This window comes from Equus quagga, unplaced genomic scaffold (assembly GCF_021613505.1).
Source record: "Equus quagga isolate Etosha38 unplaced genomic scaffold, UCLA_HA_Equagga_1.0 203_RagTag, whole genome shotgun sequence".
NCBI classification, from domain to species: domain Eukaryota; kingdom Metazoa; phylum Chordata; class Mammalia; order Perissodactyla; family Equidae; genus Equus; species Equus quagga.
In genome coordinates this window covers 3,576,652-3,590,007 of record NW_025798627.1, presented here as the reverse complement: position 1 = coordinate 3,590,007, position 13,356 = coordinate 3,576,652, and the positions used below count along the sequence as shown (strand labels likewise).

The window sequence follows — 13,356 nt, the reverse complement described above, 5'->3', positions numbered from 1 at the left end:
AAGCCGCTGACCTGTTTGGTTTTGTATCTACAAACCCAGGTCTCACCAGAGATTCATTATTTGTTTTTTTAGCACTGCCCAGACAAGGGGACCCGGTTCTGGGCACCCAGGATGCCTTGTCCCACAGCACACACATGCACACGCGCAGTTTGCTCCTATGCACCAGCCCTCAGGCATCCAGGCCCTAGGACCTGTGTGGACAGGGGCCGCCCCGCCCACCAGGCCATCTTCCTGGGGAGGGTAAGTTCCCACACTGCACTCCTGATGCGCAGCCTCCAAATTCATTATTTAAGTTGGAAGACTATTATTTTACAGCCCTCTTATTTCAGCAATAGAAGATCCACTTTTTTTAAAAAAAAAAAGCTAATTGTTGAACCCCAAGGTGAAGAATTCAGAAAATCTTTGACGGGAGTGTAATTCACATTGAGGGACAAAACCACAAGACTTCTCTTTGAGCAGACGTGCTTGAGCCAAGAGCCATGCTGTCTTCTACATCCTACCTCCAGTGGCGCCCTCTTCTTGGCCAGTGGCCCCTTCGCAAGCCCCTTGGGCCTCGCCAGCATCAGCCTCTTCTTGGGGCTGGCTCTCAGCAGCAGCAGCAGCTCCCTCCAGGCTCCCCCTCCGCTGCCAGACCTCCCCCACCTCCTCCTGGTCAGGTAAAGTGGCTGATTCTGCCCCTGGCCCTTCCTCCTCTCCACTGGGCACCTGCAGCACAGGTAAAGAACCGGGAGTACATATGGAATCCTGGGGCCCGTCAGCAGGGCCGCTGCTGGTGGGCTCTGCTGCACAGGCTCCATCTTCCTCCTCCTGAGAAGAAAAGGCTGGGGTTTCGGGAAACCGCGCACTCTCCAGAGACGAGCACCGAGTCTCCACCGAGGACAGCTGTGTGGTAACGCTCTCATTGCAGGAGCTGTCCGCGCCTTCCAGGTCACTCTCTCCCTCAGGCCTGGTGCTGGCCTCGCTCACACTCTCTGTCCTGGCAGGGTCACTGGGTTCTGTTTCAGAGGACACCTGGGAAGGCTCAGACCCCTGATCCAGGGACTCAGTCTCACTGATGGCTCTTCGGCTTCCTCCCGATGTGTCGGAAGTGCCCGTGTCTGCTCCACTTGTGGGCTGATCTACTTCCTGAGAGCCACACAATTCGGTGCTGCCCTGGTCAGCACTTGGTTGAGACTCTGGGCCATTTTCAGTTTCCTCTGGGACAGGGCCTGTGGGTAAGAAGCTCTCTGCAAGCTCTGGAAGATTTTCTGGCTTATCTTCGAAGGAAGCGGCTTCATGTATGGAGGCTTCCTCCATCTCCACTGGGTTGTCTTCTGGCTTTGTCTGAGATGTCAGGCTCCCATCATCAGTTCTTGAAGCCCTGCTAAACATTATCAACCCTCCTTCCTCCTCCAAGGAAGATGGATAACCTAGGTCTTGCTGGAACTCGTGGTCTTCTTCATCGGAGTCGATATGAAGCATTGCATTGAGCCTCGTGTCAGTGGGAAAACTACTCCTCAGTTTCGGAGAGGCTCCCACGGACCTCTCTGAGCAGGTAGCTGCGCCCGGCCTGGAATGGCCATTTTGTTCAATAGCATCTAAGTAATCGTTGAGTGAATCCTGACGTCCTCTGGGAGGTGAGGCCCTGGAAGAAGTAGACGTTAACTCCTCTGTGTCTATTTCCAGAGTAGAGCTAGTCCTGAAAGAATGCTTGGGCGTCCCATCGGCACTCTCCTCAGAAACTGGGCCATTAGAACAAACCGTGCTGTCCTGATGGCCCCCTGGCAGGTCCTCCTCATCAGAAGGGCTTCCCAGGTCTCCATTCACAGTACCGACTCCAAGTATGGTGCCAACAGCTTCTGGAGAAGCATCTGAAGGAGAAAGCAGCATTTATGAAAATGAAGCAGCAATAAGGAAAGAACTTTTAATGTCCTATTCCTTTACCACCAATCAGTTCAAAGAATTTGGCCATCCCACTGAGGCCCTTTTACAGGACCACTGACTTGCTAAGATTCACTGTTCCTTACTAAACGAATACATTGCCGGTAAGTTTGACCGGGCTGGAATTTCTACAGCTCAGTTTCTGAATGCAGGCATAAACCTAAGAGATATTTTTTGATAAATAGGCTTTTATATCTGCTTGGAAAACTCCAGCAGGTAATCCTTTGGTAGCTATTTTATTTTTGGAACAGGACACAAATCATTTCCATTCAAATGCAACCTGCAATTGAGTAAGATTTAACAGGTTCTTCCAACAGCGACATACTTATACAGATATCTCACCTTCATGCACAGAAGATGTAACCTCCACCTTAAACTGGAGGTATCCACTCACATGGTCAGCCGGGAGCCTTCTGCCAAGGTTGTAGCTCAGCATCTGATCACTGTAAGAGGAGAAATGGTCCTTTCATCCTACGACACCAGGGCCAGCCTTAATCTCCTTCCCGTTGGCCACCCCCCAAATCCCACATATTGCTCTTAAAACTTTCAGACTTACAAGAAAATAAAAGGCTCAAAGGCATGTTACAGTCCAATGCAATATTATTCATTCACATAAACAAATACTTATAAACCCAGGGATAAAAGGAGATCTTGTCATAAGGACAATTATTAGTAGATGCAGAAAATCCAAAACAGTATTATTATATGATTTTTTTAAAGGGCACTGATTTGCTGTGTCACTGCCAAGGGTGACCATGGAAAAGGCATTTGAAAGTCATTAAGGAGCTGTGAAAAGCCTAAAATTTTAGGTGTTTTTTGACTCAGGTGTTAAAGTATAGAGGGCCTGGCTCCTTAGCACTTAGCACGATTGGAAGCTAGTTCTAAAAGGACACGCACAGGTAAGGATTGTCACTCGACGGCATGGAGGGCACCTGCTGCTGTCTTCTGCAACACAGGAGCTGGGAGTCAAGGGAGAGCAGTGTGAGAACAGGCCGCACCCTGACAGCTGCTCCAGCTGTGTGAGGGGCAGCAGGTGCTGAGCCTCCCCATCCTCAGGTGGAAAGGAAGGCGCTGGAGCTGCTGGCCCTCACTGGGGGGAGCCTGGTTCTCACTGATGCTCAGGGTGGCTTGTGAGCGGTCCTGACGGGACGGCTGGACAAGTTAGATATGCCACTGGGGCGGGGTCTTGTCGCCACACCTGGTGGCATCCTGGAGGGGACCAGAACTGGGCCTGCCCAGTTTCTGCAGCACCTTAGGCCCAGGCCCAGGCTACCAGCCTCCTCAAGGATTGAGTTGTCCATCATTTTCAATTCCCTGTTTATTTATCAAAGTCAAACGCAATTACATCATTTCCTTGTATGCAAACAACTTTCATTCTGAATCTGATTTATTCTTAATTAAGGAAAATAATCAAAGGGACAGTACCAAATCTCACCATTTCTGCTCTCACACTGCCCTCTAATGGCAACTTCAGAAGGAAAGCAATGCGTCTACCTCATATTTGCACTGGTACAAAGTTTAGAGCCTCTAGTCTGCTATTTATCATTAATCTGCGTAACTATTCTGTTTGCTCTTCTCTGCCCCCTCAGCACAAGTCTAAATAGATGTTATCCATGGAAAAGAACACACGCTAATGTGAAATCCTAGTTCAAGAATTTCTTAAAACAATAAGATTATTTCCTTTACCTTTTTCTTTGTCTTCCCTAGAAACATGGTAATAATTTTTTTACTCGATTGATGCTTTTAAAATGCTTTGTTTCCCCACACTGAGTGTTTACTGTGTGCCACGCACACTCTGCTAAGGGCTCTGCCTCCCCGTGAGGGAGGTGGTGGTCCTGTTTTCTGGAGGAGGAAACTAAGGCACAGGGAGGGTAGGGACCTCGCCCAAGGCCAGACACCTGTTTAGTGACACAACCGGGATTAGAACACAGATTCAGCTGACACAGAGCCCCTACTCTGCAGTCACCATATCACGATCTCATTTTAGGTATATTCTCAGCGATTCTAGGCTGCTTTTGGTAGCATGCATTTTAATGACATTTACTCGTGGCTCACCTCAGTGCAACTGCTATCACAATGTTTTTTCTACTTAAACTGGAATTAAAACAAAATTTCTGTAAAGGGATATATAGGCGTTTGTAACTATTAGACATTACAGGTATGTTAAATGCTTTTACATTAGAGTGCTCAAATAACATTATAGAATGGCTCTATCTGCATAATACTCGCTTAGCACTGTCTTCCCAGCATTCAGACAGTGCCTGACACACACAGGTGCTCCACCTTTGCCCACTAATGCATGAACCCAGCAGCAAACTGCACGGCCCTGCTCTCAACATCGTGCTTCCTCACTCATCTCTTTGGACATTCAGTCCTGGAATAATAAAATCGTCACTTCTTTGTAAAAAATAAACTGACTCTCCTTTCTTCCTCCTTGGCCAATAAAAGTAAAGTGTTGCTGTTGATGATAAAGATTTATAAAAGTGATGGATTTTAACTAGGAAATAAACGTTTAGGAGGAACTGTAAGGAGAGAACGGCATCCATCGGTTCTGCTCGCAATCACACTCCCCAGCACCACACAGTGTTTAACATCTAGTCGACATTATATACATCTGCGTGTGCACAGACACACATATTTGTCGAACAAATGAGACTCTTTACTGGGAGAAAAGAATGTTAACAGGTGTTAGTGCTGTTTATTAGCCAAACTGATAAGATACTCAGTTCAACTACTCCACCTATAAATACAGGAAATCCTCCCTATTCAGAGATTCTGAGTCAAGGGCTCCGTCTTTGCTGTGTGCCTGTCAGGGATTCACCTGCTTTCTTGTTCTCAACCAGTCGCATCTGAGTCATCCTGCCTGTTGCTGTGATATATTATTGTGAACAATATATTATATATGATTATGATATGTAATTATAAAGAATAAGTGCCAAGAATTCGCACTACCTGGCTGAGACAGTCTCTCACTGATGTGATCAGAGCGGTTCACAAAGCATGGGAAAGTGATGTGATTCTTGGACAGAATGCAGGCCACTCTATGAAAAATGTCACATTCAAACAAATGCTCTCAAAATAGTAAATAGCAAGGAGGTCTAGCCCATCCTCTAAAACTGAACCCTGTAAAACCTCAACCACTTCAGAGAGCTGCAATCTACCAAACATGTAAGTATTGAAAACCCAGACTTCTTCAAGATGTATCAATTACTTGATGAAAAGCAATAATTAGATCAGAAATATATATTTCGATGTTACTAGCTGATATACTAATGTGCACTGTCATTCTTACTTAATAAAGCAAATCCCTAAGTATCAGTAACAGGGAATGCTTTTAACGTACTTATATAGAAACATATCATAATTCCGAATTTTATGAGCTCATGCTGGACTTTCTTCCAGTATACATGGAATCCATGACTGGCATTTCTCTGGTGTCCAGTTCTTTAAAAGACTAAATGAAAAGTCAACAAGAGTTTCAAGCACTGACAAGATTTTATTTTCCCTTGATCATTCTTACTGGCATAGAGAAATCAACACTTCTACCAAGTGTCACAGGAATTTCCTAAATTACATGATTATAATTATATAAATCAAATGATAGATGTATTTCCCATGGTTAATTCTCACTCTTTATAATCTTTCACTTTCTATAAATCCTAAAAATAATTTTTAAAAATTTCCCAAAGTATATTACCTCTACAAGAAGCAATAATTATCCTTAAAAATGTGATTTCCCAGCTTTTATCAGATAAACCAGGATGCTAGAATGCAGTATAATATTTCTACTTCACATGGGCTGGCTCAACCACAATTCCATTGCCTATGATGACCAGAGAATTACAACTCACTGGTTTCAGATTTTGAAGGGGCCTTAGAGATCATCTGGTCTAAATGCTTGATTTTTCCGATAAGGAAACTAACGCCCAGGGAAACTGTGACTTCTGAAATAGGACAGTTAATTAGCAGCAGAATGACTATGAACCATCAAGCTCCCTCAGTTAGCTAGAGAAATGTAGCAACACCGCCAGTCCTTATAGGGTTCTAGAGCAAACTGATCTGAGCTCAAATCTCCGCTCCACCACTTGCTCTCTAGCCTCAGATTCCTCATCTCTGAAATGGGGATAATCCCATTATTTAACTAGCAGAGTTGTTGAGAAGATTATAGGAGCTAATGGGCGTGATGTTCTTAACTCCTGACATAGAGGAAGCTCTCAGCATCTTTCGTTTACTTTTGTTTTATACTCCTACTGCTACTGCTGTTACTACTTCTGCTGCTACTACTACTGTTACTGCTGCTGCTGCGACTACTACTGCTACCAATACTCTTACTACCACTACTGCTATTGCCATCTGTTCTTAATGTTCTCCTACAATGAAAAAGAGACAAGAAAGCTGCTCCCAGTGCTACCTCGGAGTACCAGTGTAACTGGCTTTGCTGGTATTTACTGTGTAAAAATATAGACACCATTTCTAATGAGGGATGGAGGCATGTGATGACTTCTTCACCACCTTATTGACAACTTACAAAAGCCTCACAGAAAGAGAACAGACATCGAATCACATTTTAAAATTCTCTCAATGAGTACATTTTAGTTGCCCGGATGAATGCACATGTCTGGGAGCTCCACTGTAACACCCCCTCAGGCTCTAGGTCATGTTTTAAACAGATCCAAAACAAGGTGGCTTTGTTTTTCAGGAATCACAAGTTCTCCGGGTGGGAATAATCAGGATGAGGGAGACGTCAGCCTGACACTAGGCTCTCGCTCTAGGGAGAGGCATTCACGGCAGATTTCAACACACTCAAAAACAATCGTGCACTCTGACAGGACGCTGAAGTGCTAACAGTAGGTACATGATGGGAAAGACAGAGACCAAGGGAAAACAAGGTACATAATTAAAACAGTGGACTTTTGGTCCTGCACATTTTAATGAATATCCGGTACTTTTATTTCTAAAAGAATTATGTTACCACTTCTTATCAGTAAGAAAAGTCCTAGGACTACAAAGTATCATTTCAGTTGCTTCTGTACAAACGAATCTCAACGAGATGCCCACAGTGAGGGCTGATTACCCGATGGCCTGCCGCTCCAGCAGCCTCTGCACTGGAATGGTGAGTTTCCCCAGAAAACGCTTGATGATAGGACGGCTCTTGGCAAATTTGTCTTTAATTTCAATTTCTAAGACATCGGTAAGAAGTGCAAAAAAGGAATATTTCTGGAAACAAAACCAGATAACATTTTGATTCAAAAGAAAGACAAGTATGAAATTATATCATTTTATTACTATAGAAAATGGTATCTCTTAAATCCTAACGACATATAGACTCTCCACTGCTAGAATTATCTGCAGCTATTGTCAATCTTTTATTCACTCAGAATCATTAACATTCACAATGATTAAAAAGCAACAGTGAAGGATCCGCATGACGAAGGAGTCCCTTCAATCATCCAGCCCTTCCTGGTTCAACGGTTTCAGATGTTATCAAATATTAAATTATGCACAATACAATTTTTGTACTCACTACATTATTGTATCTTAATGCTTTGAAATTTAATATCCTGCTATAGGAAGGTTTAGAATGAACCAACGTATTTGATTAATGGCAATTTGAATTCCTGATCCCATGTCATCATGAAGTTAGTTGCACAGCACAGGTTAAAATACTCCTTCACTTAGTGGTTAAAGTCGGAACATCTGCAGAATACTGTGGTTTCCCTGATCAATATTAAAATAAAACAATGTTTAAATGGAGATTACTTAATTTAAAAGGCACACAGGGTCATTTCTTCTGGGAGAGAAAAATAAAAGTATGAGGTTAAGACAAGCTTTCTTGTTTTCTTCAAGGATGCCACTGGAGAAAATGGGATTGGGCATTAATAAGGATACAAAATTCACAGAAAGAGCTTTCCTCATTTATAGCGACTTTCACATATATTGTCTTCATTTTATCTTTACAAAGATAAAATTTTCTTTTTGATGATGAGGATCTCAGGAAAAGTAAGTGATGGAGCCAAGAATCTAACCTGAATCATTTCACTCCTTCCCTGACAGCATCCATGCAACCACAGTGATGTGAATGGTGCTAGCCAGCTTGACACTTAGGCTCCACTAAGTTTATTTAGTCATAACAATTAAAGTTCTCCAAAGGGCCATGCAGTTTAGTAATCTGCTTAACGGAAAAAGCACTTGCTTAGAATAAGAGAGCTGAGTTTAAGCATTATTTCTGCCTCTGAGTAGCTAGTTACATAAACACTCTAAGTTTTGGCTTCTTCATCACCAAACTGGAGAGCTGAACATCTCATCCCCTTGCCCCCTTATCAGGTTTGCACTGGGAACATGGTGAAGAACTTTGTAAATATAAAATGTTGGGAAATAAAGTTATTGCTAGTGTCATTAGTATATCCACTATGTGCCTTCCAGAGCTCATACTGAGATAAGTTTTATCTCTTCTAGGCTTCTAATGTGTTAACTTAAGTGGCATTCCTTTAAGAGTTATTTACTATTTGGAGACCATAAATAGTTTTTTAAATCAGGTATAAGAATACATGCAATATTTATCCATTTAAATAACCATAAGAACTGCCCCGGAGGAACATCCTGCTGTGCTGGCCAGTCTCAAATAGCCACACCTTCTCTCCAATTGGTTTTAGAGCCCCTGAATTATCTCCCTCTCCTGTGAAATATTTCTACAACCTTGTTGCAACATATTGCCATTAAACATTTAGGGAATGACTGAATTAACTGTGTAACTCCTGTGCCAATAAAGGTTTACCCAAGGACACTCTAACACTAGTGCCTCGCATCCGCGAGAAATGGTGGGAGACTCATGCTTTGCTCACTCCATGGGAAGCGATGTCTCTGTTCATTCTTTGACTTTCAGCAGTTCTAATGAGAAAACCCTTCACTTGCTTTCACTGACAGGTGCACTAAGATGACTGGAAGCAGGACGTAGCTGTGAGGAAGTCTAAGTACCGTCAACACAACCCGGCTTCGCTCAGGATGACAATTCTCTGCATGGCTCACTTAATTAACCGAAATCTAGAAATCCAAAAAACATTTGCCAAAGTCCATAGGGAGAGAAATTCCTTTAATTTGTACTGTTATAGGCTACAAGAAAATATCAAAATTTTTAATAAAAACAAAATCAGTATTACTGATTTTCCTCCTGCCTCGGGCTCCAATATGGCTCTGCAAGGCGCTGTTACTGATCCTGCCCTGACTTAAAATTTTGATATTTTGTTCATCAGGAACTTTTTGCATTGATTTTGATGTTTTAAAAAAATGTTAGATGAAAATATTTATTTGGATTATTGGGTTTTTTGGCATCCTTTAAATCGTGCATCTGAGGTGAGTGCCTCACATGCCTTACCCCAGACCTGGCCCTGGCTAGAAAGGACCATCTCAATCTCATTGTACCCTCTTTCTGACAGACGCTCTAGACACCTCAACCATCCTGCCCATGCCCATAAAGAGCTCAATGATGCACAGAGTCCAGAGGAAAGAGATGGAGTTGGCCGACATCCTAACCGTCAAGTAGAAGACCTTGGAGGATCATCTTACCTCTCGGTGCCAAATTGGATTAGTGGTGTTACTGATGATGGTGGACCTTCTCTCCTGCCCATGGTGGGCGCAGGTGGGGAAACTGCTCTTCTTCCCTGGCTGAATGGACATCTTAAGGTAAGGGTCAGGATTGAAGAACATCCCTTTCTTTAGTCCAACTGCTCTAAGATCTTTAAAGACAAAGAAAGGGAGGAGGAGAGGGGTAGGGGAAGAGAGAGGGAGAGGAAGGATTCACATATCCTGATTAGAACAAGCAACTCAATGACAATTTGTTGTTAAATAATCACATAGGACACTCTAAACAGAATCTATTTGGCAAAACAATAACCAAGTTATTCAGATTATGATTGCTTAGATAAGTGAGGACAAGAGGGTCATGACTAATTCTAGCAGGGTGTTTCCTAACAGGCTGCAAAAATGAAGCCAAACTTTTACCACCACCTTATATACCTAGACTGAGTTTTCCTGGGAACCATCTTCATTCTAACATGTGCATCTTCACCACCTTTTTCAACGTGGTTTGGCAACCAGCATTTCAAACAATGTCTTGAGAGAAATCCTTAGTAAACAGTTTATTAAAAAGGAACACCAATATGTTCCTTCATGAGAGAAAAATGAATCTTCTACATACATGTATGGAATGCACTGACTAAGTTTAATTGGGGATGAAACTTTGGAGCACACATCCAGTTGTATCACATTTAGAATGTTACATATATTCCACAAATGTAATGAATGTTAGGGGAACAGAGGAGATTTATATATCTATTTATATTTCTAAAATTTGAATGCTACCTGCTATTTTAAATAACTGCAAGGTTACTTGCTCAATAACTTTTAGCTAACAAGTATTTGATGAATATCCCACAACTCATCTTAGATTTACCAGTTGTTATTTCCTAATATGGGATCTGCTAAAAGTTCTGGCCAAACTCTGGCTAGTAAAGAGACCGACATTTTAAAAGTGGTCAGGCTACGAGATACAAAATGTCAGGACACAAAGCTGGCTTTGCTTAGTCCCCCAACGCCTTTCTGAGAATATCAGTTTGAATAAGGCTGGCCTGACAGCCAAGTGAACCTGAAAGCTTTTGGAAGAATAGACTGTTTCTGGGTAACGTCATGTCGTTATGATCAGTCTAGGGAGGTCCTGACCATTGGTTCAGATAGAAATTCTGCAGATGGCCTTGGAACCTTCAAAGACCTTTGGATTACCCAGATCGGCCAGGGAACAGACTTTGTATAGTGACCCTAAATTTACAGGAGGTCACCAGGGTCATCCTACACAAGGCCCTTCCTGAGACACAAAGTCTTTCTCACAAGGACAGAATTGGCTTAGGGTTGCCCACAGAGCCATATCTCTAGGGAGCACTCCCTGGAGGAGTACGCCAATGGCCAACAAGAACTAGTGGCCTAGATGCGTGTGATGAAAACAGACCAGGACTGTCTAATGACACATAACCGGCAGTAGAGGGAGGCAGTCTAATATGTTGGCAAAGATTGAAAAATTCAATCAAGAGGACCTTATGTTAAAAACACTGCATGAAACACAGTAAGATCTTTGATCTGAAAAGGAGTGGGAGACGGGAAAGATGAGTAAAGAACTAGATAGGCACTTCTGAGAAGCTGCCGGAATCCCATTAGCCTTATAGATTCCATTCCTAGTACTTCATAAACTATGAAGTCACTATTAATACACCATTTGCATTTTACTATCAATTTAATAATGCTACACGTTTTCACTTGGCTTTATTTAGCATAAAATAGCTTTGAGAGAAAAATGCAATTTACATATTTATTTTCTTGCCTTTCTTGATTATGCTCGCCTTGGACTCAAAGACAGAAGTATGATATTCTTTAGATATTAAATTTACTTCTAAACAAGGTATTTCTTTGCCGTAAATGAGAAGTAACATGTACAGAAATGGCTGCCGTGACATCTGACAAAGCTAAATTATTCATGCAAACATTCCTTTGAACAAAAAGCATGCCACCAGAAGATTAAGTCTCTGTGATGAAAGATGTCACTGTTAGATAACCTTTATACTAAACTTGCCCACAAGGGACACTGTACAAATAAATCTTCATTATTAAATACAATATACTACCAATTATTTATAGTCTGGTTATTCAGTTCCCTTTATCTATCTCATTTCTGCTCTTGCTTGTCTCTTTTTTCTTTAATATATTTTATTGCTCATAAATATCCACACCACCTAATAAGGACTCAAAGTCACAAAGGTAGGACATTTTAAACATCTTAGTTTAAAGGTTTATTTGGAGAAGAGGTTTAAGATATCAATCAGAACACAGTTTTTGTCCTAGAGTTCAATTATTTGTGTCCCTACTTATCCAAAATAATCGAGAGTAGAACATTTGCAGGCAGCCATTCTACAGTGCTTCAATGCTCTTGGATAAATAATATCATCCACTGTCAATATACTACAATCAGGTTCATTTTTTAGAGTTGCCATTATAGAATTGCTTTCATTTTCTATAATTTTTAGCAATTTCTGTACACCATCTGCAAATATCTGACTCTGTGGTAGGAAATAAAACAGATTTTAGGTAGCCAGCTGCCATGTGTATAGAGGTGAAATGTTGGAAGTTGTATTTAAAGAAGAAGCATTTGGCTTTGCTCCAAAGCTTAGCTCCTACTTTTTAAGGAAGATGTCTTGGGATTTTTGACTTTCAGATGGTCATTCTCCCATGGTGAGTTAATTAACATACCCTCTGGAGTCAAAATCAATATGTGTGTGTTATGTTTAGAATGACATTGATCACTTGAAAGCATAGGGCAATGATTCAAAACTTAGAAAACTCTTGGTATGGTCTCACTCTTTTCTGAGCTCTGGAAGTTGGCTAATTGCTCCCTACCTACAAATGAAGGATTTCTGTACCTGCTGCCCCTCAGGACTGTGAGTGTCTAGAGCACAGGCAGCCAATGGAAATGTTTCCAGGAGACAGACAGATAAGGGGCTGGGGGAGCAGTACCACAGCAAGGGTACTTCTAGGTGCCCTCCTAAAATCCTAAATATTTTTTAAACCCTGAGGGTTCCAAACAAAACATATTTATTGGTCAAATTTGAACCATAAGCCACCAGAATACAACCTCTGAGACTCACCAGATAACCAAAATAAAAAAGGCTTTCATAGTAAATAATCTCAAGTGGGAAGAAGGAAATGCTAGAAGAGACACAGATCCTCGGAAGGCCAGGCACCAGCAGTGAACTAGGGTGCACAATTAAGCACATGTGATAATTGTGCATCATGGCCATTCTGCTCTCAATCAGCCGTCTAACTCTCATTCTTGAAAATGTCTATTTTCATTCACAACATTTTTTTGCTGCCAAGAAAAAATGAATCTAATTTAAATTTCAGAAGCACTACACCTATGGAAAAATAAAAACAAAACGTCTTACAGTGGCAGATGTCTGTTAGACTTTATTTTGTATGCATTGCATCAGAGTTGTCTGTTTTAAGAGCTCATTCCAAATATCCTTGACTTTATGGCTGCCAACTAATTTTTTTTAAATCAGTGGCTTTCAAACTTTTTTGACATGTGTGTGTGAAATACATTTTAAACTGAAACCTAGTAAACACATACATAGGTGTGTATATTTTTGTGTGTGAAAATTTTCAGTTTGTATAAACTGATGTTCTATGAAAAAATATTTCCCTTGGTGGTAAACTCTGATTTTTGTCTATTTTTTTTTAAATTGGTTTCAAAAATTGTTGATTTCAACTAAATAAATCTTACAAACCACAAAAGAGTTCCAACTCACAACTTGAAAAACAGTGCTTTAGTAGTATGATAAACACACAAGCAATTAGAATATTTTACTAACCAGAAAACAAATGAAAAAAATTGTCTTA

General features: G+C 41.4%; 1 protein-coding gene across 4 annotated transcripts in view; it reads right to left on the bottom strand.

Annotated features, from left to right (window-relative positions):
- The window catches only part of LOC124233480 (E3 ubiquitin-protein ligase HECW2), a 218,417-nt gene that overhangs the window by 113,433 nt on the left and 91,628 nt on the right, over positions 1-13,356 (bottom strand). For all 4 annotated transcript variants that reach the window (XM_046650597.1, XM_046650601.1, XM_046650600.1 and 1 more), the window contains exons 5-8: positions 9,484-9,653; positions 6,995-7,137; positions 2,263-2,363; positions 501-1,850 (exon numbers count right to left, since the gene is read on the bottom strand). In XM_046650597.1, the coding sequence (XP_046506553.1) occupies positions 501-1,850; positions 2,263-2,363; positions 6,995-7,137; positions 9,484-9,653 (1,764 nt within the window). The remainder of the gene's footprint in view (positions 1-500; positions 1,851-2,262; positions 2,364-6,994; positions 7,138-9,483; positions 9,654-13,356) is intronic.